At 44.5% G+C, this 17,271-nt stretch overlaps 1 protein-coding gene across 1 annotated transcript; it reads right to left on the minus strand.

The window, feature by feature from the left end:
* Window positions 1-6,329: 6,329 nt before the first annotated feature.
* On the minus strand, window positions 6,330-14,900 carry RIOX2 (ribosomal oxygenase 2). Its single transcript, XM_062511268.1, has 9 exons — window positions 14,469-14,900; window positions 13,254-13,373; window positions 12,568-12,696; window positions 11,708-11,811; window positions 9,807-9,909; window positions 9,240-9,405; window positions 8,758-8,846; window positions 7,535-7,645; window positions 6,330-6,511 (listed from the first exon to the last, which is right to left on the minus strand). Exons 1-9 carry the CDS (start codon window positions 14,898-14,900, stop codon window positions 6,350-6,352), a joined length of 1,416 nt encoding a protein of 471 aa, XP_062367252.1. The 3' UTR covers window positions 6,330-6,349.
* Window positions 14,901-17,271: the final 2,371 nt, after the last annotated feature.

Raw genomic sequence — 17,271 nt, forward strand, 5'->3', positions numbered from 1 at the left:
AGATTTAGAGGTGGTTTTTTGGCTCCTCGTCCCAAAGCCTGCTGTCAGCTTTAGGCAAATAGCAAAGATTTATGTAAATACTCTTGATGGCATCTTGCTGCCAGGCTTAGGTAAAGGGCTCCTTTCTGAGCCAGCTGGCCACCACAGTAAGGCACAAACCTGGAATCTGCCTTGGCAAAGGTGCTGCGGTTCTCAGAGGTGTGGGAGAGGTGGCACAGTCTGTGTGAGAGCAGAGATGAGTTTTGCCTGTGTCACTGAACAACCTGGCTTCAGATGGTGATCACCGTAACAGTCTTTCCCCTCTCTGTTCCCTATAAATGTCTACTTTGAAACTGCATTCCACGTGAGACTGTTCCATGCTCCAAGAGTAATGTTAACAGTGGATTCTCAGTGACTTGACAGAAACCATTGCAAGAGAAAAAAAGCCAGGAATGAGTTCAAAGTAAAAGGAAGACACAGGGGTGGTCAGGCTGCTCTAAATACCTATTAGTCAGGAGGTGGGGACTTTGTCTGAAGAAACAGGGACCCAGCCTCATTGCCAGGCAGCCCACAGCTGGCACAGATGAGCCTCCATGGAGCCCTGAGCAGGTCTGGCTCTCAGTTTCTCTAAGTTGTGGGCACTGGGCAAAAGCAGTTCCAGGTGCTGTGAGGCTGTGGGTGTTTTTCTTACTCTGACTCAGAGTGCAGCCATCCCTCATGTTCTTGGCAGCTGACCTGTAAAACAGGTAACCTGGGAAACCAGCACTTTACTTTGTGTTCAGAGGAGTTAATGAGTCAGGCATTTAGGAGTCACTGTCCACACAGCAATGTGCTATTGATATAAACAGAAGGGATCTGTGTTCCTGAGGCTGCCTTTGTGAGCAGCATTTACTGAGCAGATGCCCAGATAACAAGGGGTCTGTATTAGCCAGCGCTTTAACTGGCTGTTGCAGGACTCAGCCACATCCATGGTGTGTTCAAGACAGGAAAACCTGTTGCAGCAGGACATGGGGTTTGGAGTGAATACCTGTAATGTGTTTTCAGACAAGTGGAATTTTATAAAAAGCTTTAGCTGTAACAAAAACATCAGACGAGTTCTTCTCATAATTGATGTGCACAACCAGGCAAAGCTGCAAGTGTGGCTCCCTAGTTTCCTAACATACCTGCTGAAACCATCATTATTGCCATCTGGGCTCATGCAGAGATTCTCCTTTTTGTGGGGAAAAAAAAATGGAGGGGAGAGGGGAGATGGGAAACGTAGTTTACAAATTTTAGGCAGACAGACAGAAAACAGGTCTGAATTTCAACAGAAGGCAGTAATCCCACTGAAATGGATGGCATCTTGCAGCACAGAAAGAAAGGCTTGATATTAGCATCACTGTGGAGAGGTCTGGGGGCTGCCAAGAGCACAGCCCTGACCTGCAGTTTAGTTTTGCTGTGGATAACAAGTGCCCTTTAGCGTTCTGTTTTGTGTATCCAGGTGGATTGCCTACGAGGGATGCAATTTTTTAGGGAAGCAGATTCTTCTGGAGCCCAGGGAGATTTCAAATTGGAGTGAACACAGTGGCTGGAAAGTGATTGGCTCCCTTCGTCCTGTGAAGCAGGTACTGTAAGGCTGAGTGAGGAAAAGGGGTTTTATGGACAGGGGTTGTGCACAGGTATCAGCTCTACCACCAAGCACTCTGGGGTGTGTTGGACTCCTTAAATCAGGCCAAATGATGACAGCCAGAAGGACACACTGAAAGATTGCTGAAGCAGAAAATGCCTCTTGGGACAGTTATTGAGATCCATGTTAGGCTCCTGAAGGGAAATAATTCTCAGTTTCTTGGTGCCAAGCTTTTTTTTACTGAATTGCTCATTAACATGTTCTGTGGATGCTCTATTTTTACATTTTTGCCATATGACAGTATAATGAGGAAATCAATTCCACACTGGCTCGTTTCATAATTAACATAAATGGAAGCAAGAGTGAATTTTTTTGTGCTGTAGCCTGGATTTCCAAAAGAGGCAAAGCTCATGCAGTTCCCATCAGGTTTTCCCTCTCTGCCCGACCCCAGGTAATTCCAATTTCAGTCTCATTCAAAGGTTCAGGTCTCCAAACCCCAAAGAGTAAACTAAACAGTGTACTGATGCAGGTTTTGTTTATGGATGCTTGGTGGAAGAGGCCTTACTGTCTGTAGCTCAGGGTTTGTTTTAATATGTGAAAAAAGGAGATAAAAAGCTGTGCTGGAGTTGAGGTTCCAGCAGAGCTGGCCTTGTAACTCCCTGCTCTTTATTTGAACTGAGACCAGTGAATAACAGAGCAAAAGCTCAAACCCTGCAGTAGCCCTGCAAAATCCTCTTTATTTTTTGAATAATCAGGGATACCAGGTCAGTGCCCTGTTTTCCATGTATGTTCAAAACCATTGGGGTATCTCACTGCCATATATTCCAGTTAGTGAGGGCTGAAGTTGCTGGATATATAACTCAGCAAGTTTTGTATCCCAAGAATTAAAAGCTTGTGGAGTACAGCCCATTTACTGCCCTTGGAATGAGTGAAGTGTGCTGAACTAGGCATATTTGCAGATCACAGGAATTAGTTCTATAGCTATAATTACATTTAAAAAAAAAAAAACCCTATCTACCATTGCTATTTATAGCTGCCCAACTGCATGTGAAAAACCACTTACTGTGCTTCACAGGCACGTTTGTTTCCAACCAAAAAAATTACTGAACATCCTCAAATGAAAACAAAAGTTGAACATAGACTTTAGAAGACCGATGGAGAGGAGGACAGTGGAAGGGAGGCTCTCTCACATCAATTGGCTTGATCTCTGTGTGGTAAATCTCTTCCCTCACCCCCCTGCAGCCAGCAGTGTACCTGAGGGTGAGGAACAGGGCCCAGGGCAAGTACCTGACCGTGGCTGGGAGCCTGGCAGACATCAGGGCGACCTCGGTGTGCGCGGCCCCGCGCAGCGGCAACAACTGCCAGCTCTGGCACTACTGCCAGGGGCTCTTCAAGTCCAAGGTGAGTTTCAGAGTGGTTTTCTATTAATGCTGCCCTTGATAGTCTGTTATTAATATTAGCAAAAGCTGATGGTTTAACATTAAAACAATGAAGTAACAAAAACCTTTGATTGAGCAGCTGGTCAAGTGTTCTTGTTCCTCGATTGCTTCCCAGGGTTTTACTGCCATATGCTCAGTGCCTGACACAAGTCAGGCACAAAACTGAGGCTCTGTGGCCTGGATCTCACTGCTCTCCTTGTTTCTTAGGCCAACAATGCCTGTCTGGATGTCATTGGGGGCAGAGATGTGCCTGGGGCCAAGGTCGCCCTCTGGACCCAACATGGGAAGGACAGGCAAAAGTGGAGACTCAACGAAGATGGAACCATCAGTTCATATCTCAGTGAGCAACTGGTGCTTGATATTAAAGGTATTTAAAACCAAAAAACTCAAAGCCTCACAGGTTTTAGGTGTGTTTTTTGATTAAGGTTAACTTCCATATTCCAACTTTTATTTTTTTTTTTTTTTGTAATTAAGGTCAGAAACTGAATCCTACCTTTTCTGTCCAGCTGCTTGACAGTGGGACAAGAGACAGCAAGGCAGGGAAGAACCTTTCTCTTTTCATTTCAGAGGTTTATTTTGATCAGATCAACTGTTGTGCTTTGGGGAGTTAAGTAGTGCAGATTGCAGGAAGTGGGAGTCACAGAAGACAAAATGGTGAAGGAAAATCAACCACCAAATAGCTCAAAAAGAGAAAAAGGAGTTGAAAAAGAAGGCTGGTTAAAAGTGTCATTGCTCAGTTGCAGACACCAGCCCCCTACCTCATGGAATTCCTATTTTCCAGCTCATTTTCCTAGTTAGTCACACTTCTCAAAGATTGTGTATAATTTTTATGAGTATTTCCTTCAAAAGCTTTTCCTTCATTACTTCCTTTTGCTTTTAAGGAGGATATTACTATGACAAGAATCACATCATTATGAATCAGCCAATAGAAAACAAACCCTCACAGAAATGGGATATTGAAATATTGTGAGTAAAATCCACCCCACAGATGGACTTTATGTGAGCTACCAGCACCTACGGGGGGGGGAAAAAGAACCCAGCTACTGAAGTCACACACCACTGGAACCATAAGCAGCAACTCCTCTATTTTCCTTCATGCCAAGCATCAGCTCCTAAAAAGAAGTGAATTTTGCACAAATCTGGAAGATGGGAGGTTGAGCCAATGTCTCTCTGCAGGGAAGCCGATTCTGCAGAGACTGCTCCTGAGAAAGTCACCATTACTCTTCCTCTGAAGTATGAAAGCTAAATCCAAGAGAGCCGGCAGAGGTTCTGCAGCATGGGAAGTGCAAGAGATAGATAACAGGCTCTTCAGAAATGATGTCTTTACCTTCCTCTCACACTGCTGGAAGCTCACTGAGGAGTGAATGCACTGATGAGCTTCAAGGAACTTGAGTTGGGCCTTTATATCCCAAGTGAAACTGTTTAGGCTCCAAGTGATCCTGAATAATGTCTCTCATTAAAATACCATTTATTTTGTTGATAAAGACACATTTGAACTGCAATTCCAGCTCAGCATGTGAAACGAGGCAACACAGGGACCTTTCACCCCCTAAATGATACTGGTAAGCCTTTGTCTCCTCTGCTTTTAACAGCACCACATTTCCAGTTTTGCAGAAACCAGCTCACCTTGGCATGTATTCCAAAGGTGCCAGCAGCCTGCATTCCAGGGCTGGCTTCGTGTGCCCAGAGCAACGTGGCTGCATGTCAGGGTCACTGTGGCACCAAGGACAACTGCTGGTCCAGAGCTTGGTGTGCCAGGGCTCTCCTCAATTTCCACACTATGCAACCACAGCTACTGCTCCAACAGAGCCAGAGACCTCACTGACTGCAGGTGGTGCTTGAAAAGCTTTTCCCTGGCCCTTGGAGGGCTGTGAACACCTGACATGGAAGAGAAGTCCCTCAGCTCACTGGATTCAGCACCCCTAAGTTAATCTTCATTGAAAATATTTTTTTTCCAGCATCTGTATATTCAGGGTAAGTATTTCTAGGACTATTTAAAGAGTTCAGGTTAGCTGAAGACAGATATTTGAGATTCCAAATGCTATGCCAGCTGTGCACTCAAACAGGATCATCCCCAAACAAAGACATAACTCTAGGTTTGCCATAGAGATAAAATATATGGATGTCTATTTTTGTATGAAATGGAGTTCTATATAGTACTATTTAAAAAAAAATCTACTTGCACTTACTATTTTACATTCTAAAATTATCATAAATCTGATGTTTGAGTAACAGATCCTCAAATGTATGTATATATTTTTTCAACTAAAGCACTCGTTAAGCTTTTTTCCATCTAAGTCAGTACATCAAGTGTTCTGCATGTGACTTTCCAAATGAAATTTTAAAAGCCCATGTAAAAAGTTGTAGTTTTTTAAATGAAGAATGACTAAACCATACTTGGTGTCTTAGTGTTACATAACAAATTAAAGCAGGCTTTTGTACTTACGAGACCTTGAATGTAAAATGCTAAAGCATGTCTATTTTAACTGTATAAAACTTTTCAGGAGAAACATTTTGCTGGTTGGTTTCTTTTTAAACTAAATAATAGTTTTCAGCAGATCTTGAGCACATTGCAGTAAAATATTTCTTTCCCAATGGCCATAAAAAAGGGGATAAGTATACAGAACATGTGGGTGTGTTGTTACGTGAGATTGCATATTAAAAATCAACGAAGTATTAACGTAATTGCACCAGTCTCATCAAAACCCACTCAAGTGAATACTGAAGATAAAGATTTCCAGATACAGCTTTTGAACTAATTTCACTTGAAAGTGGTGCTAGGGGAGGTTGAGGATAAATATTATTGTTTGTTTATTCCAGGGATGACAGCATCTGAGGGAAAGGGGGTTTTCTTGGGCAAAGCTCCCTGTCGGAACAGCACAGGCAGCTTTTACCAGGAAGCTTTTGTTCTGTCAGGGCAATCAAACAGGTTTTCCTGCTGCTGAACTTTACAAATGGAAAAAAATCAAGTTAATGTTTCATGCCCAAGATTTTGGAACCTGTTCCATGTATAGCTTTAGATGTCCTCCACATCCCAGCAGCTCTCCAGAAGGAAGGGGACACCAGAGTACTGGGGGTATTTAGGCATGACTTCATCCAGCCGCAGACCTGGAGCTGTGGCTCACTTACCTGTTTTTCCCCATGCCCAGTTTCCCAAAAGTTTGTAAGGACAGTTAACATTTGGCACCAAAAAGCAGCAAAGTACAGATAGTGCAATGTTTGTTTAGCACTACAAACCAGAGGCTGGATGGATAAAAAAACTAATTTAATAACACTTGCTTTCAAGAGATGCTTAATAGCCAAGAGCAGCTAATTCACAAAAGCATCAAAGAACTTCAATGAGACATTCAGTCCAGAGCGACAAGGCAAGGTTTTCTTTCTCCTCATCTGAGGTAAGGTTAAGTTCTTTAACATTAACAGTGCTGCCATTCCAGATCTGCTTCAGAGCATCCAGGTAGGACAAAGGGAACCGCAGCCCATGAGTGTGCTGGGGAAAAGGAGACAGAAAAAAAAACCCTTCAGCACAGTGCAGTGACTTTATTACACAACAGCGTGAGGTTGTGGGGAGGGAACTGCAGCAATGTGCTCCATTCCCACACCACACTCGTGTTTGTGAGAGCAGCCTCCAAAGGATACAGTTTTATGAAGAACCTATTTTACTTAGAAGTAACTCTTCCATGCTCTAGCACACTTTACAAGGTAAGGATGTTTATGTGACCTCCTCCTGTGTTTTCCACACAGAAGAAAAAAAAAAATTAAATTTACCCTCTTGCCTAACCCTACCCATTATTTTAGCAAGGTCACAGAGCTTTATTCCTAGCTGGCACAAGCAGTGTTTGGGCACAGAAGCACAGAGGACCTTCATTCCCAGGACTCTTTTTTAAGGGCAGGAAGGAAGAACCTGGGATGTGCAGGTGCTGCTTAGGTGCCAGTGTCCAGCCTCAGCTCTAGAGGAGCAGTGAGATTTACTTCAAAAGGAAAATAACTACCAGACAAAAAAGCCTTGCAGCAATGGCCAAGACAAGGCCAGGCTGTGCTCTGTTCTGCCTCTTTGGTGAAGCTGTGAAGACCTGAATTACATTTTAGAAGAGTGAGTTCTTTACTCCCAGTGCTGACCTGCCCAAGGCTGAACTGAGCAGCCCTGTACAGGGTGTTCCAGTGGATACAGGAGCTAACACAGGTTTAACATGACAGAAATGAAGTGCAGTGATCCCCATGGAACCTGTGCTACATCTCCAGCAGCCTCCAACAGGACCTGCTGAAGGACACACAGTAAGATACTTTTAGTTGCTCCAGCAGCTTTGCTAACTGGGCCAGGGGGCATGCACAAGACATCCCATTAGCATCTCAAATGTTTAATTAAGCATGAGATCACATTACTCAGTTCTACTATTCACTGCCTGTGTTGCAGCTTCAGCTCATCCAGGTACTCTGGGAATGGGCTCAAAAACTCTGGGTGCCAAACCCACAGTGGCAAAATAAATTTCGGAGTGTGTTTGCAGGAACAAACCTGTGCCAGGCCATCCTCACTGGCAGTGTCATCCTCTGTCCCCATCATGTGAGTTTCTCTCCTGTTCTTTAAGCAATGATACACATAAACCATCTCCCTGCGAATTTCATCCTAAAAGACAGCAGGGACAAAATGGTCACAAGTGATCCACACCTCACCTCACTCCAGTACCAGCTCCTTAATTCCAGAGGCCACTCTTACAGCAAGGAAAGCAAGTCACCTTCTCAACTGAATGACCCAACAGCAACCTCCCACAGCAAGAAGGGATTCTCCAAAACACTGAACATTTATTTACAACCTTCTTCCTTAAAACTGCCTCTGCTGGAGTCCCAGGACTGATGCTGTGTAGAAAACAAGCCCTTGAAGGCACCTCTCCTAAAAAATCTTAATGAACAGCTGTGCATCAAATCTCCAGTCTGAGACTGATGTGTCTCTTAAAAATCACATGCCCATTATCAAGCCTTGGTCAAGGCTGAGCAAATCAGCTGCAAAAAAACTGGGAAAAAAAAAGTTTCCAAAGCCTACACAGTCTCACAGCAATATGGACACAAATAAAATGGACGAGAAAAATCAGTAATTTCCTGTATGTATTTCTTGGAGGGAAACATTCCACTCATTAAAATAAAAAACAACTTTTAGAAGATAATCCATCTTCTGTGTTTCACCCCCCTCCCATTTTTTTTTTAATTAAGATAACAAAAAGCACTTCGACAGCTTAATATTAATAAACTTTCACAGATCAGCAGTGTAAACATCGAATGATGCAAGATACCAGTATCTATACTGTGGAACAATTTGTAAGTGCCACTGTCACCCACTTAGGTACAGAGAGAATTCAGTAGTGAAGACTAAATGCAACCAAGAGAACTCTCTCTTTTCAGGAACCCTAATTTTATAACTTCTTCATGTTCTGAAATACAAAGATTTTTATTTTTTTTTAATCTATTATCCTGGGCTATAAAGGGCATTTTAGCTGATGTAATGACCTACCCCATGTGATTCAGATAAAAGCCATGCAGAATCACAGACTGAGTATAATTCTGTGCGTCCCTCCAGAAGGGTGGAATGCACTCGGCAAACAGCCCCAGGATCTCCTAACAGCAATAATGGGATGCAGGATCCAACCAAGCAGAACTGCACAAGCCTTTTAGTACAACAGAGCAACAATTCACATGCCTCCCACTCCCCAGCTCAGGCATACAAGGGGGGCTTCTTATACTTACAGCATTCTCTTGATCTGGTTCCACAGTGATGATAGCATGGTCTCTAAACTGCAGTCTGATTTTGCTATCTATTTTTGGCAATTTCCCACCTAAGAAGAATAAATTCTCCCTTAGACAAGGAAGTCTGGTTTTCAGACATGATACAAACTGAGCTGCCTTTGCACTACCCATTCTCTTGTAGCCAGATTTTTTTGGTAACCTGTGTTTCCACAGCCACAAGTTTTCAAACTTGTGGTGGAAGGAGAAATGAGAAAGATTTTTTAAATTCCAGGATAACCTTTATTTCAATGTAAGGGAAATGGGTCATCTCTCCCACCAGACACTGGGAACTGACCAAGAGAGGTGTGCAAACACACACACACAGCCAGGCACAAGACAAAGCTGGGCCTAGATCTTGGCCTGCCATGAAATGCTAGGAGTTTTAAGAGGCAGACTTAGCCACTACCATCATACCAACCAGTTTTGGGAAGCTCAAACTCTACCTGGAGTCAAAGGATCAGCGTCACATCCCAAGCACGGCGGCAACCGGTGCATAATGAAATCCTTCTTCATGTCGGATGATCTCAGTTCCCTGGAGGTCTCCAGACTGTCTGCAAGCCTTCTCAGAAGGCTGCTCAGCTTTTTGGTGCAGTCAGCTGTGTCCACCTGCTAAACATCCACAAAGAATTCAAGTTAAATAGACCAGGCCTAAAGCAGTGCAGCAAAGCAGTGAAAATCTGGACACTCCTTTCTATCTCTGCTTAGTCCCAAGCCAAGCTTTGTTTCTTTTACACATACCCCATGAGCTGTTCACATCTCAAAGATGAAGCTCACTCTCCTTGCTCTGGGGCTAAAGGACTTGCAAAGTGCAGCTGAAGAGACCCTTGTTCCTCCTGCATGTTGACAAGCTGAGCAGCAGCAGGACAGGATCACGATAAGGAGGTCCCACAACAATTCACAGCTTCACTGACTTAAAAGATTCAGAAGCTTGGCCTGACAGAACTTCTGCTGAGAGATCTGTCTGAGAGATCACCTGGATGCACCATTATTCCCTCAGTCCCCCTACTAACCATGAGCAGTTGCCTTGGAATGCTTGTCCGCAGTGCCACGTCCTCTTTCGCTGTATCAAACACCAGGCCAGGAATTGCATCCAGTAAGAAATCTCCCCAAGAGCTAAAGGACAGAGGAAAAAAAATTACTGAAATAGTTGCACTGAAATAGAACACACATCCTACTTTTTTTTTTCCTACCTAAAGCAGTGTTAAGATGTAAAACAATTATTGCTTATTATAGTCTCTTGGTTTTTTATCATGTCTACTCAAATGTTTCACTGTCTGCTACCCAGTAGGAAGGAAGAATTCTGGCCAATGAAAGGAATTTGACATCTACTTCTTAGTGCACCTCTTGCCCCCAGTTTCCATCTGACAGCTAAAGCTCACTGCTTTTCCAAACTGCCCTGCTTATCCCACATGCACACCTCTCTGCCTGCTGGGGTCTAGTTCAGAAAAATTCTGCTTCAACAGAGATGTCCCTTTTGTCTTGGTGCCTAAAAATACCTGAAGTGTCACCTCCACAGCTATTTTCAAATTCTCTTCAGCTTTCCAAGGAAATGTTTCCACATCATAATTCCATCTACAAGCCAAATCAAAACACCAGGACTGCTGCTTATTTTACCTACACTTGCTGACAGCAGGAGCAGAGAAAGGCTCTTACACTTCATTGCCAATAACCTAAGTAGATGATGATTCCACTTTTTAACCTTGGAAGAACAGTCTTGAAGCTTTTCCTGCTCTTCTGCTCACCCATGACAGACATCCCCAGGGAATGTGCTCCTGACAAGTCACGCACTGGACTGGCCTTGGGTTCGTGCAGCCATGGAAAAACTGCACTGACTCCACACAAGGCTGCAGATCTCCAGCAATCCCATTACAAGGAGCTGAATCCTTGGCTTCCCAGCACTCCTTGGCCAATAAATCCATACAGATCCAGCTGGAAAAACCGTGCTGTGCCCACTGGCCACAGGAACAGTGACCAGCAGCACTGACACCCTGGGCTTCCACAGTGGCACAGCTGGTGGTTTCAAGATTCATCTCACACTTGTCTAAAATATGCCCAAACTTGTTCCGCCCTGTTTTGAAGCTAACATAAATCCTTCCCAATTCCTGTCAGGCCAGTAACTCCAAGCCCAGCACCCCATAGCTGATTAGGTGGCAGCAGCAGCATCTTCCCCCTGTGTGATAACAATGTTTCAGTGGGGGGACATGACCTGTGTCAAAAGAAGAAATCTGACTCTCATGCATGGGGTAGAAAATGGAAACCACAGATTAGCAGAGAATGGAAGAATCTGTCAGAAGATGTGTGGGTGACCATCAAATACAGGAGGAAACCTGATGAAAGGAATAACTCATGGCTCTTTATCTAGATTATGAAATGAACAGCAATTTCAGCCACTGGTGAGGGGTTTTTTTAAAGACAAAAATTAGATGGCAGTTGTAAAATTATCTTCCGTATTAAAGTCTCCAGCTGGTAAATAATAAATAAAGCAATTAAAAAGCAATCAAGCTTGCTGCATAAAAACCCGGCAAAGAGGCTGTTTCAAACAATGGTCTCATTCCCCTCCTTCCCCTAAACCCCAAAACTTCAGTTACTGCTATCTCAAGACTTAGATTCTGTCCCTAACAGCAGGGCACCTGTGCAATAGTGGGATATCCACCTATATTCCATGTCACCACATCTCTGGGGGGAAGCTGACATGCCCTATCCCTGTAATACTCACAGGAAAACAAACCACACAAGGGCTGAAAAGGATGAACACAGGAATAGATCCAGACAGCCCATTACAAGGTTATTTTTTTTAAGAAACAGGACATCAATTGAAACATCCTTGGAACACCAGCTTCAAGTCTCTACTATTCACACACATCATCTGGCAGGGGAAAGCCAAACAAAACAAGAAATAAAGAGCAATTACTTGTTTTGGTAGGTGCTGATGGTCACATGTGTTGAATAGGAAATCCCATCAGGAGTGTCAGCCTGGTGAATAGTCCCTCTTGGGAAGTACAGTAAGTCACCTGGCTGCAGGAAAGTGAAAGAGAATTGATACATTCAGGCCACTAGGTCAAACCTTACTGTAGTCCAGAGAAAATAACTCTCTGAGCAGAGAGACTGACAATACATATTCTTTAAAAATCACAAAATTGAGCAATTCTCCAGTGTACACTTCAATAACATAAAGCACTCTAAGCTAGAAGTCCAACACCTCAAACTTTCCAACCTACTGTCAATATTTGCTCTACACCTATCTGCAAACACGAGTTTTTAACATGCTAGAACATGCACAGTCCTGCTGAGCTGCAGGAAGGGGACAAAGAAGCAGATGAGATGAATCTGCTGGTAATTCAGTGCCCTGGGAATTTGCCAGATCACATCAAAAGAAAAGGGCAGTGTTTCACAAGAAAATTCAAATAGTCTGAAACTTTTAGTTAAGACTCTTTAAAAAACAAGTAGAACCTTCCTCCTTCCCTATCTTCTCACCTATGTAAATTAAATATCTCCACAGAAGATAATATAGATCAGGGAAGTCCAGACAAGAAAGAAGTGCAAAGCACATGAAGGTGCCTCCACAAAGCAAAAATCAGTTTACTTGTGGCTTGTCCTATAAACACCAGCACAGAGAGAAAGTTCATAAAGCAACAGTCATGAAAACTGATTCCACTTTAATCTTATGGTCCTTAAACTTGGTCATATCAGCTACTTCTAAGAGCCTACCAACCATGATTACTTTTCTTGCTACCACATCCCTGACCACCTGAAGCAATTAAATTAGAATACCTTTAATATGAATTCATGTGTGGGACTCCCAATCCTATCTTCTGGCTCAACGTTGTACTCCCGAGCCAAAGGCACCGTTGGTTTGTAGAGTCGCCAGTGTTTCTCTCCTTCCAGCTGAAGGATGAACACCTGCAAAAGACCACAAATCCAAATTTTCTGGGGGCCTGCTGCCCCTCACACATCCAACTCATCGGGTATTTTAATTTACCTTGACTTGCCAAGTCTGTAGAACCAAGCCAGAAGGCAGGGACAGAAATAGTGGCAGAGGTTGCTTTTCTGACAAATACAGGTTTTCCCCTTCCCTGCTCTCAGCTACTCCACAGCATGGCAAATACAATTCCTTTCACATTACCATTTAGATATCTAAATGCAGAAATTTACATCTGAACTAAATTCTTGTACTCTATTTAGAGACAACAGAGAGGAGTTGTGAAGTGTGATCGGTTTATCCCGAATTTGGAAATCCCTGTTTCACTCCAGTCACTTAAACTTAGCCATTACTGTTAGTACACTTTCATCAAAAATATATAAGGAAACACTTGCAAATAATTACCCTAATTCCTTTCAGTGGAAAAGAAGAACTCTTTCTAATGTTTATTGTGAGGGAGAGGTGGAAGCACACACAGAGGCATCCACTGCCAGGAGCCCACAAAAGGGTCTCACAGAACAAGGTGGTGGTGTCCTACCTCGACATCATCGTAGTGAGGAGGAAGGCCCTGAGACCCCTGGGGAGTGATGTAAACATTGGACCCCACCAGAGACCCAAAGTAACACTCCAGCTTCTCCTGAATCTTCCACAGCTCCTCCTATTAAAATAAAAAAAATAATTTAAAAAATTATGCTGTTACTACTGAAGAGCTCAGCCAAGCCCAGCTGCCACCAGCCCATCCCTGGGGAAGAATGGTAACATCCCCACAGGAACACACAGCCTGGGAAGCAGTTTCTCCTCAAGGTAAGCACTGCAGTAGTAAAGGAGATGTGCCATGAAAGTAATGGCAGATCTGGTGCCTTGACAGAACACTGATGTTTGCTCTCTTCCCTGTACCAACTTCAGGCTGCAAAACCAGGCAAAAACGAGGCTAAATGGAGAATAAACCACCCATCATCCCAACTGCATCAAAGAGGGAGTAACACAAAGGTCAGACACCTTTTACAAGTGACTCCAATTGCTTGGGAACATTCAAGCACAAACTTTGCTCATCCACACCCAACATGTGACAGGGAACATCAGGAGATGCCAAAGACTGAGATCAGTCAGTGACACTACACATGGGACTCTGCTGTGTATTTGGGTCCACCTCACAATTGGACTGTGTTGACACCTTGGGACATAAAAGGACTGCCTAAATCAAAGTACCTACAAGTATCCCAAGTCCTTTACAACTGTGCAGCACCACTGTCTCTTTCCCATAGACACATACTGAGGACACTCAGCTAAAATGGGGTGGTCGCTTCCATGGTGCAATTCAATGCTAATCCATTGGCAAGAATGGTGGAGTGTCCTGGAAATACTTGACATGGTTTCACACCACGTCCTTGGTTAAAGGGAAGTGGTACAAAAGTCCCTGTTTGCACAAGGAAAAAGTGGGGCAGAAGAGATAATTTAAGCACAGATGCCTAGTCATCAATTATATGCATTTAAAAAAATACTCAATATTACAGAAAAACATTATAGCATGAATCAGACTTTGTTCTTACTGCAGAGCACTGCAACATGAGGGGTATGTACAAAAGTATAAACTGTGTTTTAATACAGTTCATGCAAAGATTTCAGCAGATCATCAGTGCCAATTACCTCCCCTGGGGGCAGATATGAAGCCATGTCTAGTGCCACTCAGCAAAAGCCACACCATATTATAAAGCAACCATTAACTGCATTCATTACAGTGAAACAATCCTACCTTAAATCTCTGAGGCTGATGAAACTGTATTGTTGCCTTTTTCTGGTCAAAGTCCTTCTTCAGATGCATGTAATTCACTCTACCTTCTTTATTTAAAACCTTCTTTTTCCCATTCACACACCTGCAGACGTTCACATCTCGCCCGTAGCACAGGCCCTGGCTGCACAGCTCCTTCAAGTGTGCCAGCTGGAACAGGGACTGGTAGTAAGCAGCCACCAGGACATCATTTCTCTGAACAAGCAGTGGCTTTTGCTCCCAGTACTCCCTGAAAAACACCTCTTCTTCGATGGGAGAGATCAGGCTCCTGAAGAGGCTGTCTGGGCTCTCAAAACTCAGGACTGATGGAGAATCAGCTGTGTCCAATTTGGGCCTTTTACAAGGTGCCCGTGTTTCCTTTGCCACATCAGCAATCTTCCCTCCTTTCTTGGGCATCTTCCTGTCCAAAAGGAGAGAGACCCACAACAATCAGCCAGCAACATAACTTCAAGAGGTCACAGGCCCAGGGCAGCAGCTCTTGCCTTACGAGGGGGATATCAAAGCATACTGGGAACAGCTTTGGCTTCAGGGACTCACTAACTGCCCCCAGCAGGCCCCCAATCCTCTCTCAAACCTCAGCAAACTCCAAAGGGTTCCACTGTGAGCCATTGCTCACAGGAGCTCACCACCCACAGCTGAGTTCATACTAAAGAACATGTGATGAAACCCAATGGATCATTACCAGTGCAGGAACCCACCCACACAAAGAACCTGTGGGCGAGTGGTCTTCTGTAGCAAGAGCTGGAAATTATTTTTTAAAAAAATCAACTCAGCTTTAAGAGATTGAGTGGCAATGTGCAGAGGGAGGTGGAGAGAGGGGGCAGGATCAGAAACTTTTATTCTTATTACACTTCCTTCAACAGTAACAGTTAACAAAAGAGGGAACACTGTTAGGCCTTTCTGTTGATGCTATGTAATTACTAAATCTACAACCTTAAAACCTGTAACATGTACCAGTTTAAAAACCAAAATGCCAAGATTCTACTTTGATTTCTAGCAAGCTGTCAAACTCTGTGGTTTATTTAGAATAAAAATAATTCTTTCATACAAGTATGTAAATTTCATTTTAAAGCTGAAAGTCATTTACTTTGTTTTTCCACAGTATGTTGTGTACAATTATGCAAGGATTAAAGAGTTAATTCACAAATGGTTTAGCTGCCAAGTTCTCAGGAAAGTTAAGGCACAAATCGAGTTAACAGTAGGTCTAAACCATGTGCAGGCAGACTTGCCTCGAGTCTGCTCCAGCATTTCCTCCCCCAGAGCAGCACAGAGCAGCAGAAGCCTGCCTGGGGAGCTGAGCTAAGCATCCTGAGGATGAGCCAGTACGGCACAGCCTGGCAGCCAGGTCTGGGCTGGCAACCCAAACTGACTCTGGGCACGTCTGAGCCAGTCTGAGAAGCCAACCCATGAGGAGTCAGAACATGCTGATGCTTTCACTTCTGAGTAAAAATGGCAGCTTTACTCCCAAAAGCAAATGCTGTCAACGTACTGAGATGCTTCTACTTGCACAGATCCCTTATGCTGAAAGCTAAACTCCAGTTCTGGTAGTTCCAAGCAGCACAAAGTTCTCCCCTCCTGTGCAGCAGGACACCCTGCTGATCCCCCAGCTCCTGGGCAATGCTTCATCAACTGTTCCTGGATCAGCCTGTCCCTCAATAGTAACCTGTGGCCACCTCAGTCCTGCAGAAGGGAATTCATATTACCACCTTCCCAGCAAGATGGACATTCCCAGCAGCAGGAAGCCACTGTTCTACATGAGGCAAGGGAATGCTTAAAAAAATTAAATACTGAAAATTAGTCCCTGGTTGGCAGCAAGATCTGAAGATGATCTAAAACTGACATTCCCCAAACGTTAGGAACACAAATGCAACCAGTCCATGGTTTTGAAGTCCAGACCTAGAGCCATCATGTCAACCTCTCAGCTCGCTCAGATTGATCTAATGAAGGTAAATTCACATAGGTACTGTTTGCAGAACTCTGCTTCATTTACACCATGTGTTTCTCTGTAGTGTTTTGTTAGTTATTACAACTACAAACCCACCGAACGGTTTGGGTAGGAAGAGATCCCCTGGCACCAACCCCCTGCCATGGGCAGGGACGTCTCCCACTCGATCTATTTGGTCAAAGCCTATTCAACCTGGCTTTGAACGCTTCCAGGGATGGGGCAGCCACAACTCCTCTGGCCAAGCTGCTAGGGCTTGAGGGTGGTGCCACCCTCACCAGAAAAAAATCCCTCCCTTATATCTAACCTAAACCTACCCTCTTACAATGTAAAACCATTCCCCCTTGTCTCGTTGCTACAGGCCCGAGTAAAAAGTCTTTTAACCGGCATTTAAGTACTGAAAGGCTGCAAAAAATATCCCTGCAGAGCCTTCTCCACGCTGAAGCAGCCCAGCCCTCTCAGCCTGTCTTTGCAGCAGCTCTCTGATCACCTCGGTGGCACCGCCTGGACTCGCTCCCACAGGTCCCGGTCCTTCCCGTGCTGGGGAGCCCAGAGCCGGAGCAGCCCTCCAGGCGGGGTCTGAGAGCGGGGCGGAGGGGCAGAAGCCCGTCCCTCACCCAGGCCGCACTCTCACCTCCCTACACAGCCGGGCCCTCCCCGGCAGCGCCGCAGCAAGAGCCGGGCGGCAGAAGGGGCCCGCTCCCGCCTGGCTCGGGACGTCACTCGCACTGCCACGCAACTCGTGTTCCCGCACGGGAATCGCTCCATGGGAAGCAGCGGGAATGCAGGGGACACACGGCGGCTCTGAGGACACGAGGCCCCGCC

The sequence above is a fragment of the Cinclus cinclus genome, chromosome 2 (genome assembly GCF_963662255.1).
Source record: "Cinclus cinclus chromosome 2, bCinCin1.1, whole genome shotgun sequence".
Classification (NCBI taxonomy): domain Eukaryota; kingdom Metazoa; phylum Chordata; class Aves; order Passeriformes; family Cinclidae; genus Cinclus; species Cinclus cinclus.

Bases quoted from the DNA above. Each gene is read 5' to 3' on its own strand.
- RIOX2 (XM_062511268.1), bottom strand. From the start codon at position 14,900: ATGCCCAAGAAAGGAGGGAAGATTGCTGATGTGGCAAAGGAAACACGG. The intron at 13,374-14,468 runs GTAGGATTGTTT...TTATTTTAATAG, and splicing joins ATCAGCCTCAGAGATTTAAG to GAGGAGCTGTGGAAGATTCA. The intron at 6,512-7,534 runs GTTTGTTCCTGC...CCTTTTCCCCAG, and splicing joins GTGAGGATGGCCTGGCACAG to CACACTCATGGGCTGCGGTT.